This window comes from Miniopterus schreibersii, assembly GCF_964146895.1.
Source record: "Miniopterus schreibersii genome assembly, chromosome: 18".
Lineage (NCBI taxonomy): Eukaryota > Metazoa > Chordata > Mammalia > Chiroptera > Miniopteridae > Miniopterus > Miniopterus schreibersii.
Window position 1 is genome coordinate 5,087,987 of NC_138121.1, and position 24,463 is coordinate 5,112,449.

The 24,463-nt window shown below is 52.0% G+C and overlaps 1 protein-coding gene across 2 annotated transcripts; it reads left to right on the forward strand.

Annotated features, from left to right (window-relative positions):
- Window positions 1-24,160, forward strand: PRKD2 (protein kinase D2). Of its 2 annotated transcripts, none has more exons than XM_081119129.1 (19): window positions 1-103; window positions 557-976; window positions 3,006-3,144; window positions 6,743-6,874; window positions 9,458-9,612; window positions 9,716-9,932; window positions 10,885-10,962; window positions 11,042-11,195; window positions 11,997-12,114; window positions 12,208-12,285; window positions 12,461-12,719; window positions 13,913-13,965; window positions 14,102-14,174; window positions 14,884-14,990; window positions 15,824-15,985; window positions 19,348-19,446; window positions 21,348-21,615; window positions 23,387-23,472; window positions 23,730-24,160. In XM_081119129.1, exons 2-19 carry the CDS (start codon window positions 731-733, stop codon window positions 23,940-23,942), a joined length of 2,637 nt encoding a protein of 878 aa, XP_080975255.1. In that variant the 5' UTR covers window positions 1-103; window positions 557-730; the 3' UTR covers window positions 23,943-24,160. The 2 variants fall into 2 exon arrangements, with proteins under 2 accessions (XP_080975255.1, XP_080975254.1); XM_081119128.1 differs by having other exon boundaries at window positions 13-277.
- Window positions 24,161-24,463: the final 303 nt, after the last annotated feature.

Below are 24,463 nucleotides of genomic sequence, written 5' to 3' on the forward strand. Positions count from 1 at the left end.
GGACACTTCCTCCTGGGCCGTAGCAGCAGAGTTAAACTTTGGCGAAGGAAAAAGAGCCACCCGCGCCCGGCGACCCTCCCTTGCCCCACCTCCACCGCGGATGGTAACGCCCCCTTCTCCGCGGGCCCCCGACCGAACGTTTTTCCAACTTCCGAGATCCGTGAGATTCCCTCTTTACCACCCCAGCCCTCGGGATCCCTCTGCCCATCCCGGGCCCGTCGGATCCCTGGGATCCTCTGGATCTCCGACTCAGAGATTCCCGCCCTCTATCCTCAAGGTTTGGTGATTCCCTCGGCCCCCCTTAATTGGATCCTCTTCTTAGAGCCGCTGGATTCTGGGGTCCCCCTGATCCTTTTTCAATCCTTTCTCTTTACAAGGGGCCTTCAGATCCTGGGCTCTGCAGATCTCTGCGACCCCTACTTACTAGATTTTCTATTTCGATTTCTTGGAATTTCTCAGTCGCTGGGTCCCCCAAACCATTTATTTTTTTCTGCTCGTCTGTGATCCCTTGATTCCCTGGCGTCTCATCCACTAGATTTCTTTTCTGATTTCCCAGGGTCCCGCCATCCTAGAGTCCCCTCAACCTGCCAGATTTCTCTAATCGGATCCCCAGGATCCCGCGCTCCCACTACCAGTTTACGAGAACCCTTGGATACAGTGATCCGAGTTCCCCGGGCTCCTCCAGCCGGATCCCGGGTGGGCGCCGGGCGGCCGATCCCGGGCCTCCCCCATGGCGGCCGCCCCCTCCCATCCCGCCGGGCTCCCGGGCTCTCCCGGGCCCGGGTCTCCTCCGCCCCTCGGCAGCTTGGACCTGCAGTCGCCGCCACCGCTGCTGCCCCAGGTTTCGGTCCCGGCCCCGGGCCCTGGGGTCTCCTTCCACATCCAAATCGGGCTGACCCGCGAGTTCGTGCTGTTGCCTGCCGCCTCCGAGCTGGCCCATGTGAAGCAGCTGGCTTGCTCCATCGTGGATCAGAAGGTGAGGCGCAGGGTTTCCCCCATCCATTTTGGGGAGAGGTCTGGAGAAGGGGGGCGCTGACCGAGGCGACCTGGAGCCTGGCGTAGAGGGGGAGGGGGTTTAATCCTTAGGAGACTGAGGGATGGGGGTAGGGCATTGGCCCCAGTTGCCTCCTTACCCCACTACCCGTTTGAGGGAGGCCTGGGCAGGGGTGGGGTGCCCCAGAGGCCTCCCCAAATTGCGAGTCCCTGCATGTTGTTTTGTGCAGCCGGCAGGGAGGAAGGGAGGGGCCCACCAGGTGTAGAAGGAGGAGGAGGAAGGGGGCAGCAGATGGGGGTGAGGGAACACCTCCCTGCCCAGGCCCATCCCTGACCTCCCATTTGGTGGAAACAGTAGAAATTGAAGCCGGGCTGGCCAGGGCGATCGGGTGACATGTGTAGGTGTGGGTGCTTGCACTAGCTGCCAGGGTCAAGTGAGGTCGCAGAGCCTAATCTGCCCTCCCCCAGGCCTGAGGTGTGTGTGGAGGGGCAGGCAGCTCTTCCCAAAGTTCAGAGGTTCTGGGGACTTTTACCCCCACACCTGGGTCTGATGCTGGCCTGTTAAAACTGGCTTTCCCCACCCCACCCCACTCTTAGCTTTGGACACCAGGGTCACCATTGGGGGTGGGGGGCTGAGGGTCATGGCAAGAGGGAATCAGGAGGAAAGTGAAAAGTCAGAATAGTGATCTTCTCTGTTGTTATCTAGACTATCAAAATGTTCGAATATTAGAATTCTAAATTGGAATATGCAACCGTAGGTAATTGAATTCCTCTGATATAAAATGTTCAAACATTAGAATCCTAGGCTGTTGAAATACTAAAACATTAAAATGTTGGAATATTAGATTCCTGGGTTGTTGGAATCCTTTAATACTAAGATATTCACATATTAGAATCCTAGTTTATCAGACTCCTAGAACATTAAAATACTAGACTACTGCTAATCTAGGTTGTTGAAAATCCTAACAGGTATAATGAGAATATGTTGAACTCTAGAATGTCTGAACTCCATAATGTAGGCAAGTTGGAATCCTTCAATCTCCAAATTTTAGAATCTTCTCAGACTCCTGGAAATGAATTCTTTGGGCTTCAGAGAAACATCTGGAACTGGGCCAACTCCCCCATTTTACAGACTAGAGCTTATAGAAAGACTTCCCAGGCAGTCAGGACCCAGTCTGTCTGGGTCACCTGTGGACCCTCTCTCAGTGGGTGAGAACAGATAGGGCTTCCTTTGCCCTTCCAACCCCCAAACTAGCAGGCCCAGCTCCCATGCCCACCTGAGTCTGCTCCTTGGGAAAACAGGCTGGGAGGCAGGGCAGATTGTCCTCCGGGTGAAATTCTTTGTCCAATGATCAAGTCTTCAGCCTACCTCTCAGGCCTCACCCCAGTTTTATTTTCTGCCTTCTCTGTCCAGGTGTCTTAGGGCCCCTTTCTTTCCTTCCAGCGGCCCCACCTGGGCTGTTTCACTTTCTGTTCTATGGGGTTTCATTTCCTGCCCCCACCCTCCCAAGCTGGGGACCAGGACACCTGGGTCCTTTGGGCTTTAGGTGGGGAACATCCTCCACCTTCAGCTCCCTTAAGCCCTAGCCATCCCATAGCCCCCACTTCCCTAGAGTCCCTTAAGTCCCTCCTTTCAGCTCACCCTGCCCCAGTGCTGGGCCTGGAGCCAGGTAACAGGGACAATAGATCCAGGAAGGAAGCTGGGAAGGGGGGGCATAAGGAAAGGGGTGCTCACTCAGACCCCCACCCCCGATCTCCGGGAAATTCTAGTGCCCAGGCTCCCGGAGCCACTCTCCCTCCCACCCCAGTGCGGCAATCCAGCCACTAAACTGGCCTCCTCTCTCCCAGCACACCTGGGGCCCTGGCATCCTGCCCAGTTGGGCCTGGGAGGGAGCCGGCAGGAAGCGAGGGGCTGCAGGGTCTCTGAGTTTCCGGGGGAAACAGGCGGCCCTGCTCTGGGAGGGTTCCAGACCGCTGCCTTTCCGTCATCACCTCTCTCTCCCCCCCCTCAGTTCCCCGAGTGTGGCTTCTATGGCCTTTACGACAAGATCCTGCTCTTCAAACATGACCCCACGTCCGCTAACCTCCTGCAGCTGGTGCGCTCCGCCGGAGACATCCAGGAAGGCGACCTGGTGGAGGTGGTGCTGTCCGGTGAGAGGCCAGGCCCGCCCAGGGGCGGAGCCTTGCACGGGGTTGGAGCAGGGGGTGGAAGGGGAGGTGGGCCTGGGGACTTGCTTTTTTTTTTTTTTAATATGTCTTTATTGATTTCAGAGATAGGAAGGGAAAGAGAGAGACAGAAACATCAATGATGAGAGTCATTGGTCGGCTGCCTCCTGCACACCTGCCGCTGGGGATCGAGCCCGCAACCTGGGCATGTGCCCTGACGGGGAATCGATCTCCTGGATCATAGGTCAATGCTCAACCACCGAGTTGCGCCAGCCAGGCAGGAACTTGCTTCTTAAAGTTAGGAGCCAGTGGTTCTAAGTCCTGGCTGCAAATTAGTCACCTCGGGAGCTTTTACAAACGACTGCTCCACTTCTCCGGAATGAGTAAATTTATTGTTGTGCACGCACACTGTGGAATCCGCAGAACATAAACCAGCCACAGCAACGCTGGTGAATTTCCCAAACCTAATGCTGACAGAAGCCAGACATGAAACGACGTTCTGTATAATTCCATTTATGAAGTACAAAGACAGATGCAATACTCTGTGGTATTAGAAGCCAGGAGAGTGGGTGCCTTTGGGGAAGGGAGAGTTGGGTGGAGGACACGAGGGAACTTTCTGGGAACTGGCTTAAACTTCCATTTATCTATCAGGGTGCTGGTGACACGGCGTGTACAGTTGGGCAGTTCACTGAGCCATGCACTTTCGCGTCTTTTTCTAGACGTATGTTAGACGTCGATATGAAGTTTAAAGTGTTTTATGCCCGTGCCTCCTTCCCAATGAAATGCTAAAATGCAATCTGACTCTGCAAGGTGTCAGACTTTTCAGCCAGAATCTAGTCCACCCACTGGCCATTCCTTTGTTATAGATGGGCAAGCTCTTGCACCGATGAGCCTGTGACGGTTCCTTCAAGAGGGAGGGAGTGGGAGGTGTCTGCCCTAATCATGGCTGTGTTTCCTCCCCACTGCCCCTTGCATACTGCAATGCTCAGTTACATTTGTTAAATGGATGGATGACAATTAGAAGTTTGGATTTAATTCCCGTGTAACCTTATTCAGGTTTTAAATACCCTCACTTAGTCTAGCAACTCTTAGATTTTTATCTTCACCCTGATCTCTCCCCTAAAACCAGGTCTCATTCACATAGCTGTCTCCCTGCACTTTTACTTGGCATCTCCAGACATCTCACAATGGCCTGTCTGAGACAGAAATTGTATTTTCTCCTAAACCTACTCTCCCTGTGGTCTGCAACATCCAAACCTTTGGGCATCCTTGACTCCTCTTTTTCTCCCACCTTCACTTTATGTCACCAAACCTCCTGGTCCTACCTTTCACATACATTCTAAATTTATTTTGGACTAGTGCCATAGGTCCAAGCTGCCATCACCTCCTGTCTACATTATTTCAGTAGCTCCTAAGTCAGATCATGACACTCCACTGCTGGGGATCTTCCCATAGCTCCCCATTACCCTTGGAATAAAATATAAACTCTTCAACATGGGTATTGTCCATTGTTCAAGGCTGCCCATTGTCGGGCCCCTGACAATTCCCCGAATTCATCTCTTAACACTCTCTCCTTACTTTCTTTGTTCCAGCCAGGCTTGCCTGCCCTTTGTCCCTTGAACAAACCAAGCTCCCTCCTACCTCAGGGCCTTTGCACTTGCTGTTCTTTTTATTTTTTTAATCCTCACCTGAGGATATTTTTTCCATTGCTTTTCAGAGAGAGTGGAAGGGAGGGAGAGAGAAACACCGATGTGAGAGAGACACATCGATTGGTTGCCTCCTGCACGCTCCTGCCTGGGACCGGGGCCTGAGCCTGCAAACAAGGTACGTGCCCTTGGCCGGAACTGAACCGGGGACCCTTCGGTCCACAGGCCGATGCCCTAGCCATCTCATCTTCTCATAGCTAGCTCCTTCTTGTTATTTGGATCCCAGCTTAAATGCCATTTCCTCCCTTGTCTGAAATTTATTTATGTGTTTATGTTTCGTGCCTGTCTCCCCAAAAGAATGTCAGCTCCTTGAGAGTGGGGTGTAAATCTCTCTTGTTTATAGCTTTATCTTGAGTGTGTAAATAGTGCTTGGCCACAGAAGAGAGTCCCCTTTCCGTTGCATAATACAGAGAAAAAAATAGCTTAATATTAGACTGAAACTTGGGGGAGAGGGAGGAAGAATGAGTCCAAAAATGAAACTTCTAAGATAATAGCTGACATTTATTGAGCACTTTCTTTGTGTTGGGCACTGTTTTAAAAGCTTTCCATGCATCCATTTAATCCTTAAAGAACCTATAAGGAGACACTATTATGATGCTAGTGTATTCTTTTCCTAGACACCCGCACGGCTCATATCCTACCTCCTCAGGCCTTTGCCCTAATGTGACCTGGAGGCGGCCTTCCCTGACCACCTGTTTCAAGTTGTACCTCCTGCACCTTCCCTATTTCCCTTTCCTGTTTAACTTTTCTCCTAAGCACTTACTGACTTCTAACTGACTGTATATTTTATTACTTGAAAATTTCAGAGAGGCAGGAAGTATGGTGATAAAAGCATGAACTCTAGGGCCACACTGGCCTGGGTTTGAACGTGGGTTCTGTAGCTGTGTGACTTTGGAGAGACTTGAGATAAGTTGCTTAACCTGTCTGTGCTGCAATCTCCTCTTATAGAAAATGGGGATGTAACAAGATGTGTCTGACAGCCTTGAGAGGGCTAAATTCATTAGGGTTTTTTTGTTTGTTTTTTAATTGAGAGAGAGAGAGACATCAATCGGCTGCTTCGAGTACCCACCCAGACTGGGGATTGAACCCACAACCTGAGGATGTGCCCTGACTGGGAATCAAACCTGCCACTTTTTGCTGTACAGGATGATGCTCCGACCAACTGAGCCACACTGGCCATAGCTTTTTAAAGTACTTAAAGTACTTAGATTAGAGCAGTGTCTGCACAGAGTAACTGCTAGACTGGGTGATTGTTAAATAAGAATATTTATTTTATTTACTTTGTCTGCCTCCCTCACTAGAGGGTCAGCAGGGATTTTGTCTGTTTTGTTCTGTGCTATCCCTACTGCTTAGAACAATGCTCAGTAAATTTTTGTTGGATTTTCATTTTAAAGATGAAAAAACTGAGGTACACAGGTGTTTGTTTTTCTCTTGATGCTCTGGCTCTACCCCAGACCAAGTAGATCAGAAACTCTATATTTTTTTATTAAAAAAATTTTAATTGTGGTGAAATATACATAAAGTAAAATGTACCATCATAACCGTGTTTAATTCTACCGTTCAGTAGTGGTAATTACATTCACATTCTTGTGCAACCAATCCGCAGAACAGTTTTCATCTTGCAAAACTGGAACTCTATACCCATTCAACAACTCTCCCCTCCCCTCTCCCAGTGCCTGGCACAAGCACATAGGTGTTTTGCCCAGTGGTGGAGCTGGGATTCGAATCCAGGGAGAATGTAGTATATGAGTAAATGAATGAAGGGAGGAACTATTAAACCTTGCCGCTGGGAGGATTGTGAGAAACCCGGAGCGCGGGGGCTCGAATAGCCTCTGCTGGCCCCCGCTCAGTCCTCCACCCCTCCCTGCTGCCCGCAGCTTCGGCCACCTTCGAGGACTTCCAGATCCGCCCGCACGCGCTCACCGTGCACTCCTACCGAGCGCCCGCCTTCTGCGACCACTGCGGGGAGATGCTCTTCGGCCTAGTGCGCCAGGGCCTCAAGTGTGATGGTGAGTGACGGGCTGGGGGCGGGGCCTTGGGCGGAGCTCAGGGCCGGGGGCGGGGCTCGGGGCGGAGCTAAGGGCCCCAGGCGGAGCTTGGGGGAGGAGTTGCAGGTGGGGCCAAGAGGCGGGGCTGGGTGGAGGGTGGAGCTCAGCGCTCGGGGTGGAGCTCGGAGGGAGGGGTAAGGGGCCGAGCTTGGGGCAGGAACGGGGCGTTCACAGGGAAAGGGGCGGAGCCTATGCCAAGGCGAGATCTACCAGAAAACCGCCGTTAGGGATTGTTGGAAGGAACTGGTTTACGGGATCGCGCGGGCTGACTGGCTGGCCAACTCTTAATCCGTAGGGTAGCCGGTCAGCAAGGGCAGGCTGGAACTCTCAGGCAGGAGCTAAAGCTGCTATCCACAGGCAGAATTTCTTCATCTGGGAAGTCTCAACTCTGCTATTTAAATCTTTCAACGGATTGAAACAGGCCCACCCAGATTAACTAGGATAATCTTTCTCACTTAAAGACCGCTGACTGTGGATTTAAGTCACATCTGCAAAATACTACATAGCAACACTTAGATTAGCGTTTGAATAACGGGATGCTAGCCTAGCTGACTCATAAAGCTGAGGGTCAGGATCTACCCCTTGTCAACTTGGCACCTCAGTCTGCCAGGGCTGCCATAACAAACACCTCAGGCTGGGTGGCTTAATCAACAGACACTCATTTCTCACGGTCTCAGAACTGGGATACACACATATATTCAGTCTATAACAAGCACCCATACACATCTCCTTAAATCATACTTAAAAAAAAATAAAGGCACACATTGTTGATGCTTCTGAGCGAGAATGTTGAGATCTCACCTGCCTGCAGCTGAAGCCACAACACCCACCTTGGCTATGCTCTACACATAGAAGATGGGGACTGTCCATTCTGCAATGACGACCTGCACCTCCATTGTTCAGTGTGCCAGCTTCGTGGTGCTCGTGTTCCTATGGAAATCCAGAGTCTTTGATATCCTGTGTTCCAGATGACCTACAGTGTAGACTGCGATTGTTATCATGTAGCCCTAAATATATTATTTAAGGACTCGGGATAATAGCCACACCAGGCCTGCAGAAAGCCGATTCAGTGTATTCAAAGCTACTATCAATATGGCTGTAATCCACACATCACATCCAACTCTTTTTTTTTTTTTTTAAATGTCTATTGATTTCAGAGAAAGGAAGGGAGAGAGAGATAGAAACATCAATGATGAGAGAGTCATTGATTGGCTGCCCCCTGCACAGCCCCTACTGGGAATCGAACCCGCAACCCGGGCATGTGCCCTGACCAGTAATTGAACCAGGATCAGCTGGATCATATGTCAATGCTCAACCACTGAGCCACACCGGCCAGGCCACATCCAACTCCTGATGTCTTGGAATATGTAACCTTCGTCATGGTGCAGTCCTGATGTCATCATATTCTAACAGGCAGTCTTAGCAGGGACTTCCATGGCCCAGCTCACAGATGGTGGTCCAAGTTCACATGGTTCCAAAAGAGGCCCAATGACTGCACTTGACATCACTGACGCCTTCCTATGTGAGTTGGACTACCTTGGTACTCATACTGGGAGTCAAGGGTGAGATTCTGAAATTCCATGGAGCATATGAAAGGCCCAAACTGGGAAATGATTCCTGTACGCAAAGGCCATTTGCCACCCTGAAGCTCTTCTTGTCATGCCAACAGCGTTCCTGGTGTGCGCCTCTCCAGAGGGACGTCGTGCATCTGAGACAGTGCCGGTGATGGAGAGTTACTAAGCTGCAAAGTCTACAACACACAGCCTACGAGAAGACAGGCTTCACGGAGCATCCTGAAAGAAACTTCCAGATGCTGGAGGAACATTCCAGGACAGCCATCCTGGAATCATGTGGAATCACTGGAGGTGGATGGGAGCAAAGGCGCAGCAAGCCCAGTGGAAACTACAAGCTGAGTCTGATTTGTGGACTGTAAAAGAATTTTTTTTTAAAGAAAAAAACAATAACAAAGTCATGCTTCCACCCGATATGATGCAACCATCCCAAGTGCAACTGGGAGCATGCTAACCCTTTCTTTCCCCAGAAGACGTGTGTCCTCGAATGGTGTTCATTCCTCTCCACTGATGTCCTGTAATTTAAATATAACACAAAGTGAATTATTATCAATATCACAGTGGGTGATAAGGGGATAGGAGAGGGAAGAAAACAAAAGTACTCGCTATTCGCACACATGCTCATAAAATAGGGAAGAGCGGCTCCTAGCGATTCTAGTCCTCACTTCTGCAGCCGGTCACACGGTGGTGGCTTCCCTCTTTCACCCCCAATCCGCTTTCCCTCCTCAGCAAGCACCTCACTGCTCACGGTGCTTTGCCTGGTGGGGAGGCCCAAACCTTCATTTCTGAAGGTCCTGGGCCAAAAGCAGTTCTGCCTGACTTGGGTTTTTGTAGATTTCCGCTGACTTTAATTACACTCTAAGAAGCTTCCTGAGGGACCCGCAGCGCCCCAGATCTGCAGAGGAGAGGGGGTGGAGCTTTAGAGCCCAGGGCCCTGGTGGCCGTGTTTCTGACCGTCTGGCGCCCCCCGCAGGCTGTGGACTGAACTACCACAAGCGCTGTGCCTTCAGCATCCCCAACAACTGCAGCGGGGCCCGCAAGCGGCGCCTGTCGTCCACGTCTCTGGCCAGTGGCCATTCGGTGCGCCTCAGTACCTCGGACTCCCTGCCCTGCACGGCTGATGAGCTGGTGAGGGGCTGGGGGGAGTGGGCAGGTTGGTGGGTGGGGGGTGACGAGGCCCGGGCATGGGGCGACGCCCTGATGTGTCCCTTCCGCTCGCACTGACCGATAGAGCCGCAGCACCACCGAGCTCCTGCCTCGCCGCCCCCCCTCCTCCTCCTCATCTGCCTCATCCTACACTGGCCGTCCCATCGAGCTGGACAAGATGCTGCTCTCCAAGGTCAAGGTGCCACATACCTTCCTCATCCACAGCTACACGCGGCCCACCGTCTGCCAGGCTTGCAAGAAACTTCTTAAGGGCCTCTTCCGCCAGGGCCTGCAGTGCAAAGGTCAGTGGAGTGGGGGCATTAGGGGGGTACAGAGAGGGTTAGAAACCCCCCCACACATGCACACATGCACTCAGAAGCTTAAGGTCTCAGTTGGGCTTGTAGCAGAACACAAGAACCCCAGGATCCCAATCCTTCGAAGCACAGGATCTTATAAGAGGTGGGCCCTGAATCCTGGTGTTCTAGAACGTTTGGCATTCTGGAACCCTAGAAATCCAGAATTGTAGAACTCAAGTCACTGTAAAACCTTGGACATCAAGGAGTCTTAGCAGTCTAGAATCATAGAACCAGAGATGTGTGTAGAACTCCAGAAACTTGGACATTGAACTCTGGAGTCTTAGACATCTAGAATATAGAACCTTAGAAAAATAGGTTTACATCAAATTCTAGAATCTCTGATGTACAGCATCCTAGAACCTTATAATAATCACACTCTAGAGCAATGGTTCTCAACCAGGGGCAATTTTGCCCCCCCAGAGGATGTTGGGAGACCTTTTGTTTGTCATACGGGGATGGTACAACTGTTATCAAATGGGTAGAGATCAGAGATGCTGCTAAACATCCTATGATGCCCCGAACAGCCCCCCACAACAAGAAATTAGCCAGCCCAAAATGTTTATAGTGCCAAAGGGTGAAAAACCCTGCCCTTGAGTGTTCAAAGTCTAAAATCAGAGAATGTTAGACCCTGTTACATTCTAGAATCTTAGAAGTCTAGGGTAAAGACTATTTACATTGTTCAAATACTTAGAGTCACAGGGCTTTAGAGCCACAGACATTTAACTTGGCCCTCCTATTTAATCTAGTCTCTCCATAGTTGGGGAAACTGGCTCAAAAGGGGACAGCCATGGAAGGGGGTCAGCCAGTTTCCTGCCTGACTCTTTTGAGCCTGGTGGTTAGGGGCCAAGATTCAACCCTTCCCCCTCCCCCTTCTCCTTGTTTCCTGACATCCTCGCAGACTGCAAGTTTAACTGCCACAAACGCTGCGCCACCCGAGTCCCTAATGACTGTTTGGGAGAGGCACTTATCAACGGAGGTAAGAGGCTGTGGGCTGAGCGGGAAGGAGCCGGGGGCCAGACTGGGTGGAGGCCACTCTGATGCCCTGTCCCCCTCAGATGTGCCGATGGAGGAGGCCACCGATTTCAGTGAGGCTGACAAGAGCGCCCTCATAGATGAATCAGACGACTCCGGTATCATCCCAGGCTCCCACTCGGAAAATGCTCTCCACGCCAGTGAGGAGGAAGAAGCTGAGGGAGGCAAGGCCCAGAGGTACCCAGGGCGCCCTCTGGGGATGCCCTTCCCCATCTCTGCAATGGGTTGACATCACCTCTATTTGAAAATTTCCCAGCCTCCTGAGGCAAATCTTAAGCACCCACACTTTATTTTTCAACTTAATCTTTTTTCCTGATTTACATTTTTTAAAAGTTTTCAAAGAAGCATATTTTAATTTACATTGTATTTTGGGGGGAAACTGGTAATACAGCCATTGAAGTCCTCCCTCTTCCCTGCCTCTCAGCTGCCCAGCTCCTCTCCCTGGAGGATTCCAGTGGGATCAGTTGCTGGTGGGTCCTTCCAGAAACAATCTGTATTGCAAACTGACAGTACAGTGTAAGAACATGGACTCTGGAGTCAGACTGCTGTGTGGCCTTAGGCATGAGATTAACCTCTCTGAGCCTCAGCTTCCTTATCAGAGAGGTCAAGTCACTTGCCCAGTGTCACACACCTGGCTACACAATCCCTGGCTCAGTCGTAATTAGCACTTATTAGGAACCTACTGTGTGCCAAGCACTGTGCTAAGCTCCTTAGAAAGGTGTTCACTCCCCAGCAACCCCTTTGGATGGAGAAACTGAGGCACAAAGAGGTTTAGTAATTTACCAGGCAGCCTGACTTTGGAACCCAGCTTTCCAACAAGAGCCTCCTTCCTCATTATGGGAAATCTACAAAACGGGGGGGGGGAGTGTGCCCCCCAAAAACAACTCCCAGGCTGCCCAGAGATGCCCACTTCGGCCCCAGGCGCTATGGTTATTTTCTGCTTATAGTAACCTCCCGCCCCTTCTTTTCCCTCCTCAGCTCCCTAGGGTACATCCCCCTAATGAGGGTGGTGCAGTCAGTGCGACACACGACACGGAAATCCAGCAGCACACTGCACGAAGGTTGGGTGGTTCATTACAGCAACAAGGACACGCTGGTGAGTGGAAGGGGCGGGGCGGGGCGGGGCCAGAGCTGGGGGCGGGGTTTAGGGCCCGAGACACCTTCGCCTCTCACTCGCCTCTCCCGACAGAGGAAGCGGCACTACTGGCGCCTGGACTGCAAGTGCATCACACTCTTCCAGAACAACACAACCAACAGATACTACAAGGTGGGCCCGCGGCTCCGGCTCCCCCGGGCTTCCCCTCCTTCCCGCCACCTCCTTCATGCCGCGTCCCTTCGAGCCGCTTCACCGCTGCCGCTGGATTCTGTGCGCTCTCCTGAGCAAGCGGAGAATCCAGAGTCCGCCCGCTGTCCTGACCTGCGCCGGCTCTGTGTCCCGCCAGGAAATCCCGCTGTCAGAAATCCTCACCGTGGAGCCCGCCCAGAACTTCAGCCTTGTGCCACCAGGCACCAACCCGCACTGCTTCGAGATTGTCACTGCCAATGCCACCTACTTTGTGGGCGAGACGCCTGGTGGGGCCCCAGGGGGGCCCAGTGGACAAGCGGCTGAGGCTGCCCGGGGCTGGGAAACAGCCATCCGCCAGGCCCTGATGCCTGTCATCCTCCAGGACGCGCCCAGTGCCCCAGGCCACGCGCCCCACAGTAAGTCCCCCATCCCCAGTCCTGAGAGGATGGGTCTGGGAGGGCTTGGATGGGGTCCTGGGGAAGGGAAGGAAGGGCCAGGGGAAGGCAAGGAATGGCACAGGGATGAATGTGGCATCTGAATGCAGCAGGCCCTGGTCCAAATCTTCATTAAGCCCTGGACTTGATGTGTGGCCTTGTGCACATCACTTTCCCTTTCTGAGTTTTGTTCAGGTGGTGACAACTTCTCCACATTGTGAGTTTAGACTTTTAAATTCATGCGTTTACTGAATGCCTCCTCTGCCTGACCTGTGCTGGACAGTGCTGGGTTCACAGCTGTGACCAAGACAGCCAGCTCAGGACCTGCCCTCGTGGGGCGCACAGTCCAGTGGGGGAGACAGAGCTGTCTTTAGACATGATGCCTCATAGTGAGCAGCAGGGCTGGGACATGGGAACCAGAGGGCTGGAGAAGGCCAGGGGAGGTGCCTGACCCAAACCGAGTATCCAAGAGGGCTTTCTGGAGGAGGCAACTCTGAGCTGAGACCTGGAAGCTGAGGAGGGGTGAGACGGGGGAAAGCCAATGGGAAATGATGTTAGGCAGAGGCGAAGGGTGATCAGAGTGCCAGGTTGCCAGCCTTCCAGAGCTTATAATCCAGTGTGGATGGCAGATATTAATCAGATCATCCGGCACGATGATAGCTGAGACATAGAACACGTGCTAGAGTACTCCGACATGGCCCAGCAGTGAGACAGGCTGAAAGATGAGGGAGATGAGGAGAATCTCTGGTTCTGGTTGGGTTGGCAGGGGGGCAAGTTCAGGGGAAGATGCTGGAATCAGTTTGGACTTTCCCCTGAGCCTCAGTTTCCTCCTCTATAAAATGGGATGAGCACACCTTGCTTGGCGCGGAGATCGCAGGGTGAAATGCTCAGGAAAATCATTCATGACATCACTTCTCAAGACCCTTAGTACATCTCATTTACTCCCCTCCCTGGCCCTGAGACAGAGGTCCTTGTATTATTCCCATTTGCCAGATGAGGAAACTGAGGTTCACAAGTTGGTAGACAAGTGAGGTAGACAAGACGGTAGCCTGAGGGTGCGCCTTGGATACCTGGATTTGAACTTGGGTGGCCTGGCTCCAGAGGCTGCCCCTGGAATTGTGGATGAACGTAATCCTGAGCCTCGCCTCTTACCTCCGCCTCTCCCCTCTCCCCAGGACAAGCGTCTCTGAGCATCTCGGTGTCTAACAGTCAGATCCAAGAGAATGTGGTGAGACCCCTGCCCATACCCCATGGCCCCAAAGATGTCCTCCCCATCCCATACTCTCCCAGCTCTCCCGCCCTCCCCAATCTCCTCGACCCCCATCTCCATTTGCACCCCTGACCCTCCTGTCCCCACCCTGCAGGACATTGCCACTGTCTACCAGATCTTCCCGGATGAGGTGCTGGGCTCAGGGCAATTTGGAGTGGTCTATGGCGGTAAGGACACTTCTGCGCTCACCCAGAGTGGGTCCTGGGGGTTTCTGGGCTCCAGACTTTCCTTCCGGTTGGCCATATGTCACCTCCTGTTCTGGTTGATTAGAAAACTAGATCCTGGGGGCAGATTGTCACAGGGTCTTCTCTTCCCACTGGGAAAAGACTTTCTCCTGGTATGAACACAGAGGACAATTCTATACTCTGATTGGCCACAGAGCTAGAGTCTAGATTCTTTTTATTTATGTATTTATTTGTTTGTTTTTTATTGATTTGAGAGACAGAGGGAGAGAGAGATTGAAACATCAATGGCTGCCTCCTGCACACCCCCTATTGGGGACTGAGCCCTCAACCAGGACATGTGCCTTGATTGGGAATCAAACCTGGCAACCTCGGTGCATGGGACGTAGCCCCACCAACTGAGCCACACTGGCCAGGGCTAGAGCTAGATTCTGATTGATTGTAGATCTAGTTTCCCATGTAGTAGAGTCCCTTCCTTGGAGCTCTGTCCTTACCTTCCGTCATTCAACTTTTATTCCTAGGGCCCCCTGCCCCTTATGTCTCTCCAGGGGGCCCCACAGAGCCACCTTGATGGCTTCCCATCCACCTTCACCTAATGCTGGCTGTGTCTCTGCGGGTGGGGGGCAGAGTCCCTCCTGCCAGGACTGGAAGGTCCTGCTCCCCTCATCCCCCACCTCCCCTACCCCCTGCCCAGGAAAGCACCGGAAGACAGGCCGGGATGTGGCAGTAAAGGTCATCGACAAACTGCGTTTCCCCACCAAGCAGGAGAGCCAGCTCCGGAACGAAGTGGCCATTCTGCAGGTGACCACTGGGGTCTGGGGCACAAGTCTTTCCCACCCAGGAAGGGCCTTTCCTTCTCACTTCCTCCCTTCAGCAGCCAATTGACCCATCTGGGGTAGGCAGGGAAGGCTTCTTGAAGGAGGGAATATGCATGTCGAGACTGGAGGGTTGGAGAAGATGTTCTGGGCAGAGGGACCAGCCTGTGCAAAAGTTTAGAGCTGAGAGGGAACATGACAGCTTCTAGGCACTTGAAGGAGTTCAGGGTTATTAGATAGTTTATATGGTGGGAAGTGAGGTCAGGGAGGAAGCTGGCGTCACACACTGTGGACTTTCTCCTGAGGGTACTGGGGAGCCATGGAAGGATTTTCAACAAGGAAGGGACAGAGTCAGGTGTGTTCTTTAGAAAGATACCTTGGGCTTCCATTGGAAGGTGGGTGGAAAGGGGTGGGAGGAGGCTGGGTGGGGGACCTGGGTGAGAGAAATGGGTTCAGGCCAGGCAAGGGCTGGAGGAAGAGAAAGGAGGCACAGATTTAAAAGACAGATATACAAAGATTCTTCCCACTTCTCCATACTCCACCTCCCTCCCTCCCACAAACCTGGGCCTTCACCAGAATTTCATGATGTAAAGACAGATCCTTCTGGACGCCTGGTGGTGCAGGGTGGTGGTTCTGCCTGGGCCTGTGGGAAGCCCCTTCTCCCCCCTGCAGTGGCACCCCCAGGGAACAAGCTGCTCGTTCAGGGACATCCTTCCTCATATTTGTCATCCCCCTGCTCCCATGGCTTGCCCTCTGGGGTCCCAAGTTAGTGGGTGACGTAGGTCCTGACCCCCCACCCTGCACCCCGCCCCACTCCAGAGTCTGCGGCACCCGGGGATCGTGAACCTGGAGTGCATGTTCGAGACGCCCGAGAAGGTGTTTGTGGTGATGGAGAAGCTGCACGGGGACATGCTGGAGATGATCCTCTCCAGCGAGAAGGGCCGGCTGCCCGAGCGCCTCACCAAGTTCCTCATCACCCAGGTGTGCCCCCCCGCCCCTCCCTGCCGGCCCCCCGCCCTGCGGCAGACACCCCCTTGGGGCGGCCGCATGGTCTCAGGTCAGGCAGACACTGGGTGGATACTAGAAACCAGTAAGACTAATAATAACAGCAAAAATCATAGAAATAACAGTTTAAAAATAATAGAGTAATAATAGGACAGATAATAGAGCAATAACAATAGGAAAATAGGATGAGTGGAAAATAGTAGTTAACAATAATAGTTACTATTACAGCCACATAATAATAATAGATATCATTGCAGTCCCTTGCCACATCAGGGCGTGTCAGTCAGCGATGGACATACACGCGACCGTAACCCGGTCAGGTTATAACGGAGCTGGGAAATCCCTACTCCCAGTGACATCGGAGCCCTCGTAAGGCCGTAGCGCAAGGATTCCCCGTGTGTTTATACAGTGCTAGTCCTATAAAGGCACAACACACAGCTAGGTACGGTGCAGGAGATGATCGTGACCATGAACGGCGGTTACTGGTTTATGTGTTTACCACACTTCTTAATCACGGTTTTAGAGCGCTCTCTCTGTTCCTAAACCAGCACGCCGCGCTTCGCTGGCAGCACACCTCCTATGTCCCCGCCTTCTCAGCACGTCAGTTTGCCTCGTGGTTGAGTCAGTGTCATGTTTTGTACGGTAACGTGCTGCACGGGCCGGTGGCCTGGGACCGACAGGCCGCGCTGTCCGGGCTTGTGCGCTGCATTCTGATGGCCACACGACAAGGTGGCCCACTGATTTCTCAGACGGCACCCCTGCCGCTAAGCGGAGGCTGACTGAGCCCTATTTCAGTACATGCTGAGCCGCAGAACGGCCTCTTTTTCTGAATTGTACCCCATGGTGGATATCACCAAACCCCCCAATTGTTGAGCACGTAAGTTGTTTTCCATTTTCCACTATTACAAACAATATTCTGTGAACGTCCATCTACAAACATCACCAGGTTCTGGTGGGAGGATTTCAATAGAACACATTCAAGTAGTTAACTCTTACGTCCAGGGACATGTGCTTTAAATTTCCTTAAACATGTTGGCCTGTTACTCTCTTTTTATCTTTGCCGTGATCAACAGAGCTTGAGGGTGTATATTTTCTCCCTCCTTACTAATTCTGGGTAAAATAAACACCAGTCTTATAGATGGGGAGGTAGTACTGCATGTGGCTTCACCTGGTAGTTTAAAAATTACGAGTGAGCTTGACCATATTTTCATGTTTATTGGCATGTGCTTTATTGTACTCTTTTTTTCAATTGGATTATTCTTGTTGAATTGTAAACCCTCTTTGTATATGAGGGACTTTGGATCCTTGTCACTGTTCAGTTTTTTTACCCCAGATTTGTTTTCCTCTTCATTTCATTCATGGCTTTTATTTGCCATAGAGAGTGTAACTTTTACAATGTTAAATGTTGCCTTTTGTGGCTTCTGCATTTCACAGCCTTCCTAGAAAGGCCTTCCCATCTGGCTGGTCACTCACCTGATTCTGGGACATCTCTGTTGGTTGCAAAGCCCCCTGTGCTATGCTTCTTTATCCAGGTCTAGCACCCTCACTCTCCCAAGCTGTGTGGCTTTGTCAGGCTGGCTTGCAGGTGGGGACAGAAACCCACTGAGGCAGGCTCATCCAGACCAGGTGGGGAGGGGGAACTGCCTGCCTTCAGCAACTGAGGCAGTTTCTCTTTCTTTCTGGTCATCCATCTCTTCCTCTCTTTTTCCTCCGCTCTTCTTTCTTTTTCTCTCTCTCTCTCTCTCTCTGCAGATTTTTGCTTTCTGCCTCTTGCCTGCCCCACCCCAAGTCCTGGGCTCAGCCCTTCACTTGTTTAGGCCTCACAACCACCCTTCGAGGTAGGTATTATTATAACCCCCATCTTACAGGTGAGGAAACAGATGGAGGGAGGTCCCGGGCCTTGCCCAAGGTCACACAGTTAGGTAACAGCCTGGTGAGATTTGAACCTGGATCTATCTTGCTTCCAACCTGCCCTCTTTACTCACCATGTTTAGTGGGAGCAGGGAAATCACCCAACAGGAAATCAGGAGACATACAAATACATCCTGGGATCTCCGTCTCCCTGTGTGTAGAATGAGGAGGTTGGACCTCAGAGGTGACTTTCAAATAGCTTTTCTGTCCTGGAAAGTCATCCAGCACAAACAGTGAGAAGGACAACTATTTACATTCTAAGACAGTAATTACAGCTTCATGCTTACACTCCCAGTGCATTTAGTATTTTGTTTGAGTTTCAACAGAATCAAGGAAAATTGTGGTTCCTACAGATAAATGCTTACAAATGGTATCAGGTTTTTTTGTTTTGTTTTTAAAGATTTTTTATTTATTTTTAGAGAGAGAGGAAGGGGGAGAGAGAGAAACATTGATGTAAAAGCAAAACATCAATCAGCTGCCTCCTGCACACCCCCACCAGGGATCGAGCCCGAAACCCAGGCATGTGCCCTGACTGGGACTGGAACTGGCAACCTTTCCATGCACAGGGTGACGCCCCACTCACTGAGCCATACAGGCCAGGGCTGTGTTTTGTTTTTTTAAATCAGCTCACCTTGCCACTGTAGAATACTCTTGAATTAACAGATAACAGCAGGAGAGGCTTTATTTGAAACACAGAAAAATATGTTCGCCAACAGGCCATCACAAAAATAATAACCAATAACAACAACAATAATAGCTAACATGTAGTGCTCGCTCTGTGCCAGACGCTGTCCTGAGCACTTTATAGGCATCTACTTTTAAGCCTCACAGAACCCACAAGGATGGGTACTGTCATCATTCCCCATTTTACAGATGGGAAAACTGAGACCCAGAGATAAAGTGACTCACTCAAGGCCCCAAGTGAATAAGTGTAGAGCCAGGTTTTCCACCAGGGTAGACTGGCTCTAGAAAACCCCCCACCTCTTAAGAGCATTACACTTGATATATGATGCATTGCATATTGATATTGTTTGTATTGCTTTGTATTAGTTTTTCAATAGATGAAAAATATGTTTTTAAAAGTTGCATCACACAATAGTATCTCCTTGAAAGCTGTAACTGTATTAATAGCTCTTTTTTTAGCAAGAACTTACCATGTGCCAGAGGCTCTCAGGGTCTTCCCGAAACCACCACTCCAGTTTAGCCTTCCTAGAATTAGGTGTTCGACTCCTATCTCAGGCATAAGTGGTTCTGGGGTTCTGAGGTTTTTCTTTGGTGTTCCAATGCCACTGTTGTCCCCAGCGGGCATCTTTAGGAATGCAGAGGAGGGCATGGGTGGGATTTGGAGGGCTGGCTGCTGAAGGCAGGAGCTGGAGCAGGCATCTCTTCTCCTTTCTGACTGGCTCCATCTCATCTCCTCTCCTCAGATCCTGGTGGCTTTGAGACACCTGCACTTCAAGAACATCGTCCACTGTGACTTGAAACCAGAAAATGTGTTGCTGGCATCAGCTGACCCATTTCCCCAGGTCAGTTTTATCCCCTCCTGAATTTGGGGAGTCCAGCCAATGCTGGTGGCGGGTGGGATGTCTTGTATTAATCAAGATAACAATGGCTGAAATAAAGGCTTCTTTCTCACTCATGGAGGGCCAAGCATAAGCATTCTGGGGCTGGAAAAAAAATTAAATCAAATTTAAAAATCAGTTATTTACTTGCACTTGCCATATTTAAAGTGCTCAGTAGTGCCCTTGGTTAGAGCGTTGGCCCACTGACTGAAGGGTCCTGGGTTCGATTCCAGCCAAGGGCCCGTACCTGGGCTGCAGGCTCAATCCCCAGCCCTGGTCAGGGTGTGTGCGGGAGGCAACCAATCAACCTGTCTCTCTCACATCGATGTTTCTCTCTCTCTCTCTCTGCCCCTCACTCCCTTCCCCTCTCTCTAAAAAAATCAATGGAAAAAATACCTTCAGGTGAGGTTTAACAAAAAATAATATTAATAATAAAGTGTACAATTCCGTGGCTTTTAGTGTATTCACAGATTTGTACAACCATCACCACAATTCATTTTAGAACATTTTCATCAGTGGACTTGCCTGTTCTGGACATTTCATAGAAATGAAATATGCAACAGTATGATATGTGGCCCTTTGTGATTGGCTTCTTTCACTTAGTTATGTTTTCAAGGTTATTCTTTTTTTTTTTTAATCCTCCCCGAGGATATTTTCTCCATTGCTTTTCAGTGAGAGTGGAAGGGAGAGAGAGGGAGAGAAACATGGATGTGAGGGATACACATTGATGGGTTGCGTCCTACATGTGCCCCAACCTGGGCCGGGGATCGAGCCTGCAACCAAGGTACGTGCCCTTGGCTGGAATTGAACCTGGGACCCTTCAGTCCATGGACCGACGCTCTAACCACTGAGCCAAAACAGCCAGGACAAGTTTATTCATTTTTATGGCCAAATAATATTCCATTGTAAGATCTGTAGGAAAGGGTGGATCTTAGGAAAGAAGAAGATCTCTAAGGTCTGTCAAAAAGGAGAGGACCTTAGGAAAGAGTGATGTGGCTGTCACGTTGGGATTCGGGTCAGGGTTGGGGTGTGGCTGCTTTTGAAAGCAACAGAGGCTTGGGGCTTCAAGGCATTTGGACTTTATCAGTAAGCCAGGGAAGGATTTGAGCAGAAGGGGGACAATACATGAACAGAGGTGGCCACACAGAGGTGGTGTTGCCAAGGACTGATAGGCAGCAGAGCAGGACCTTGAACCCAAGGCCTTGCTGGCTCTAAAACCTGTCCATGCCCCTGGCCTGCCTCCACCAACCAGGGAAAGCTAGGCACACACCTGTTACTGTCTGGATACCGTGGTCCCCAGTTTACCTGCCCAGTCCCATTTAATCCCCAGGTGAACTGGAGAGGAAGCTGCTATTAACCTCCCCCAATACAGATGACAAAACAGGCTGGGGGAAGTTAGGTCCCTCTCCTGAGTTCGAGGCTCACTCTGCCAGACACTGCTCCTAATGCTTGGCATGTGTTTACTCTTCCAACCCAAGCAGCCACCCTTTCAGGTCGGGACTGTTAGCATCTCCATTGTGCGAACGAGAACACAGGCACGTGGAGGTTCCCGCACACCTGTTCCGCATGCCAGGCGCGGTGGCAGGTAGCGTTCATTGAGCACTCATTGCCTGCGGGGCATTTATTGTCCTGTAAGCTTTAGATGGATTAACTCGTGTGATCCTCATGACAACCCTTGAGACAGGCGCTGGTACAGATGGGGGAAACTGAGGCACGGAGAGTGGAAGTCACTTGGCTAGTGAGCGGAGGCGCCTGGATTCGAACCAGTATTCTCTATTCTCTGGAATACCATGATGGGGGGACACTGGGCGGAGAATGCAGCCTCAACACCCTTTCAGACCTCCCCCCACCCCTCACCTTGGCAGGTGAAGCTGTGTGACTTCGGTTTCGCTCGCATCATCGGTGAGAAGTCCTTCCGGCGCTCCGTGGTGGGCACGCCCGCCTACCTGGCGCCCGAGGTGCTGCTCAACCAGGGCTACAACCGCTCGCTGGACATGTGGTCAGTGGGCGTGATCATGTACGTCAGCCTCAGTGGAACCTTCCCCTTCAACGAAGACGAGGACATCAACGACCAGATCCAGAACGCCGCCTTCATGTACCCCGCCTGTCCCTGGAGCCGCATCTCAGCGGGAGGTGCGCCGGGCGGGGAGAGTGGGCGGGGCCGCCAGGGGGCGGGCCGTGCGTGGGGGTGGAGCCTCGTCGTGGGGCGGGGCCTCAGGGAAGGTAGGTCCTTTAAACTGTAAGGCACCCTAGACCTGGAAGTTTGGGGCAGGAACTCAGGGGCTTATGTGGAACCAGGGCCCCAGCCTCAGGCCTGGACTAGGTTGTGTGGGCTTGGAACGGAATGTCCAGAAGCGCTAAGACAGACTCCTGCCTTGGGGGCTAAGCTAGGCGTGGCCTGCCTGGGACCAGACCAAAAGAGGGACTGGACCTGAGGAAACCTCAGGGCTGGGGTGCCAGGAGAAGAGGCTGATCCTCCCAAGGTGTTAGCTAGGGCCTGTAGTCTTTGTTGCTATGACCCCGAAAGGGTTAGCCCCTGCAAAAGTGGGGGAAAGGAGGGAGCCAGGGGACAGGTTTAAGGAACAAGAGGTGGCTAAATTTGCGGGGTTGGTGGGGTGAACTAGGGATTGAGACCTGGGGCCGGGTCCAGTGACAGAGGGGGCTGGTTTAGTGGCGTGGTTAGAGGAGGGGCAGGGCCATGGAGGGTTTCTGTAGCTGTATGGGAAAAACACCACCAGCCCAGAGACCAAAGTCACACCTGGAACCTGGGAGCCGGTTGTGGTGGGGAGAAGCGTGGGTCGCAAGAAGAGGGAAGTCAGGACCAAGGCAGACCTTAGGATATCTGCATACAGGGGCTTTGGTGTCTTGGCCAGGTAGTTGCACTGGACCTTGTGACTTGAGCCGCTGCCTTGTAGACCAGCCTGAGAAAGTTAAGTCCTAGTGCCCAAAACTTTGGGGTGGAGCCAGTGTGGGGGTGGAGCCAAGATAAGAAACCCTAAATAAGTTAGAACAAGGGGCAGGTCCTGTAGCCAGGAGCTCAGGACAGAGGGAGTTTGAGAGGAAGGTTAAGAAGACAATAATTTTTTCATAACAATTTATTCAACAAGGACATGTTGAGTGCCTACTATGGGCCTGGTTTGGACTGTCCTAGATTCTGAGAATACTGAGATGAATTGGAGAGAAGGGATCAGGTGGAGAGAAGGTTGTTGAGTGGTCTCTGAACAGTGGGAGGGGTAAGGGACCTAGAGGGTGTGACTTCATGGAGCAGGCAGAGGGTGGGGTGACGTGAAGGTTACCTAGTGCAAGGAAAAGAGTTGGTGGGGGGCCCAAGAGAGGTAAGCACTAAGCGAATTGACTTGAGTCCTAGAGTAATGCTGGAGGTCCTGAGAAGTCACTCAGTAAGTTTGTCAAGTGTGCGTGAGTGAATTTGAGGGTGGATGTGCGTGAGGGAGCCTGCGGGTGTTGACCAGAGCAGAGTGCCCGTGCAGACAAGGCCTACACTCAGAGGGGTCCACACAGTGAAGCCTTTGTCTGTCCTTCAAGGCTTCTGATCAAGGAGAGAGCCTCGGACAAGCTCTGGGTTGTCTTGAACGCCTGATACTCACTAATCTTCCTTGTCATAGAGAACAGGCCTTGGTCTCTGGGCATCTGCAGGAAACCAGTGACTACCTACCATCTACTAGCATTGTTTATTTTCATTTTCTCCTTGTGGACATAGCAAGTGATGCATGGATTTCCATTGACCAGGGTGATGTGAAGTTTCCATTTTATATAAATTCATGTTCACCTTAAAAAGTGAAGTGATTTACAGTGCAAAAGGAAGGCCAGAATGGGCAGCAGGTAGGCTGGGGTGGCCTGTCGGCCCTCACCCCGCAAGACTTGAACTGCCTCTCTCCTCACGCAGCCATAGACCTCATCAACAACCTGCTGCAGGTGAAGATGCGCAAGCGCTACAGCGTGGACAAGTCTCTCAGCCACCCGTGGTTACAGGTGATGCAGGGGGCGGGGCTGAACCTAGATTTCTCATTGGCCACGCAAGTGGTGAGGGGTGTGGCACGTTACGGTGGTTAAGGAAAGAGCCTGGGCCTCCCATTGGCTGAGCTGTGGGAGGGGGTGGGGCTACATCTCTATTGGTGGAGCGGGTTGCGAGGCATGTGGCTACCTGGTCGTCGGTGCCTGGAGCTGGGTCGCTATTGGCTGCCGTCCTTGCAGCGCCCCCAAGCTAATCCCTGTTTTCCGGGGCCCAGGAGTACCAGACCTGGCTGGACCTCCGAGAACTGGAGGGGAAGATGGGCGAGCGGTACATCACTCACGAGAGCGACGACGCGCGCTGGGAGCAGTTCGTGGCGGAGCACCCGCTGCCCGGGCCCGGGCTGCCCGCCGACCGGGAGCTGGATGGGGCCTTCCCACCGCAGGACCATGAAATGCAGGGGCTGGCCCAGCGCATCAGCGTCCTCTGAGGCCCCGCGCCCTCGGCCCGGCTGCCCCGTGATGCTGTAACCCCCGTCCTCGTCCCACCGATGAACTGCTCTAGTGGAAGCGACCTCCCGCCCAAACTGGATGGGACAGGCCCCGGGGGCAGAGCTTGTCGGGGATGCAGGGAGTTATTTCCAAAGTTAATTCCTCAACAATTAAAACGGACTCATCTCTGGCCCCATGGCCACGGTCTCTGGCCACACCTCTTGTATCCTCAGTCTGTTCGCCTGGGAAGGGGGCTGCCTAGGAAGGAGGCCTGATGGAGAGGTGGGGAGGAGGGCAGAGGGGGAGGACTTGGCAGAGAGGGCTAACGGTGGGAAATACAGAGGGGGAGGGGTGCCGGGAGGGGAAACGAGAATTGGGGAAGGTATGGAGGCGGCATGAGGAGGAGAGGGAAGAGTATAGACAAAGAGTTACAAGTGGAAGAGAGGTGAAGGAATATGGCCCGAGGGGGAGGTCGGGTGGAGGGGTGGGGGGTTAGAGGAAAGCAAATAATCTCATGGTT

Excerpts from the sequence above, each read along its gene's own strand:
- PRKD2 (XM_081119129.1), top strand. The coding sequence starts at position 731 with ATGGCGGCCGCCCCCTCCCATCCCGCCGGGCTCCCGGGCTCTCCCGGG. Across the intron at positions 13,966-14,101 it reads GTCAGATCCAAGAGAATGTG|GACATTGCCACTGTCTACCA; the intron begins GTGAGACCCCTG and ends CCCACCCTGCAG. Across the intron at positions 23,473-23,729 it reads TCAGCCACCCGTGGTTACAG|GAGTACCAGACCTGGCTGGA; the intron begins GTGATGCAGGGG and ends TCCGGGGCCCAG.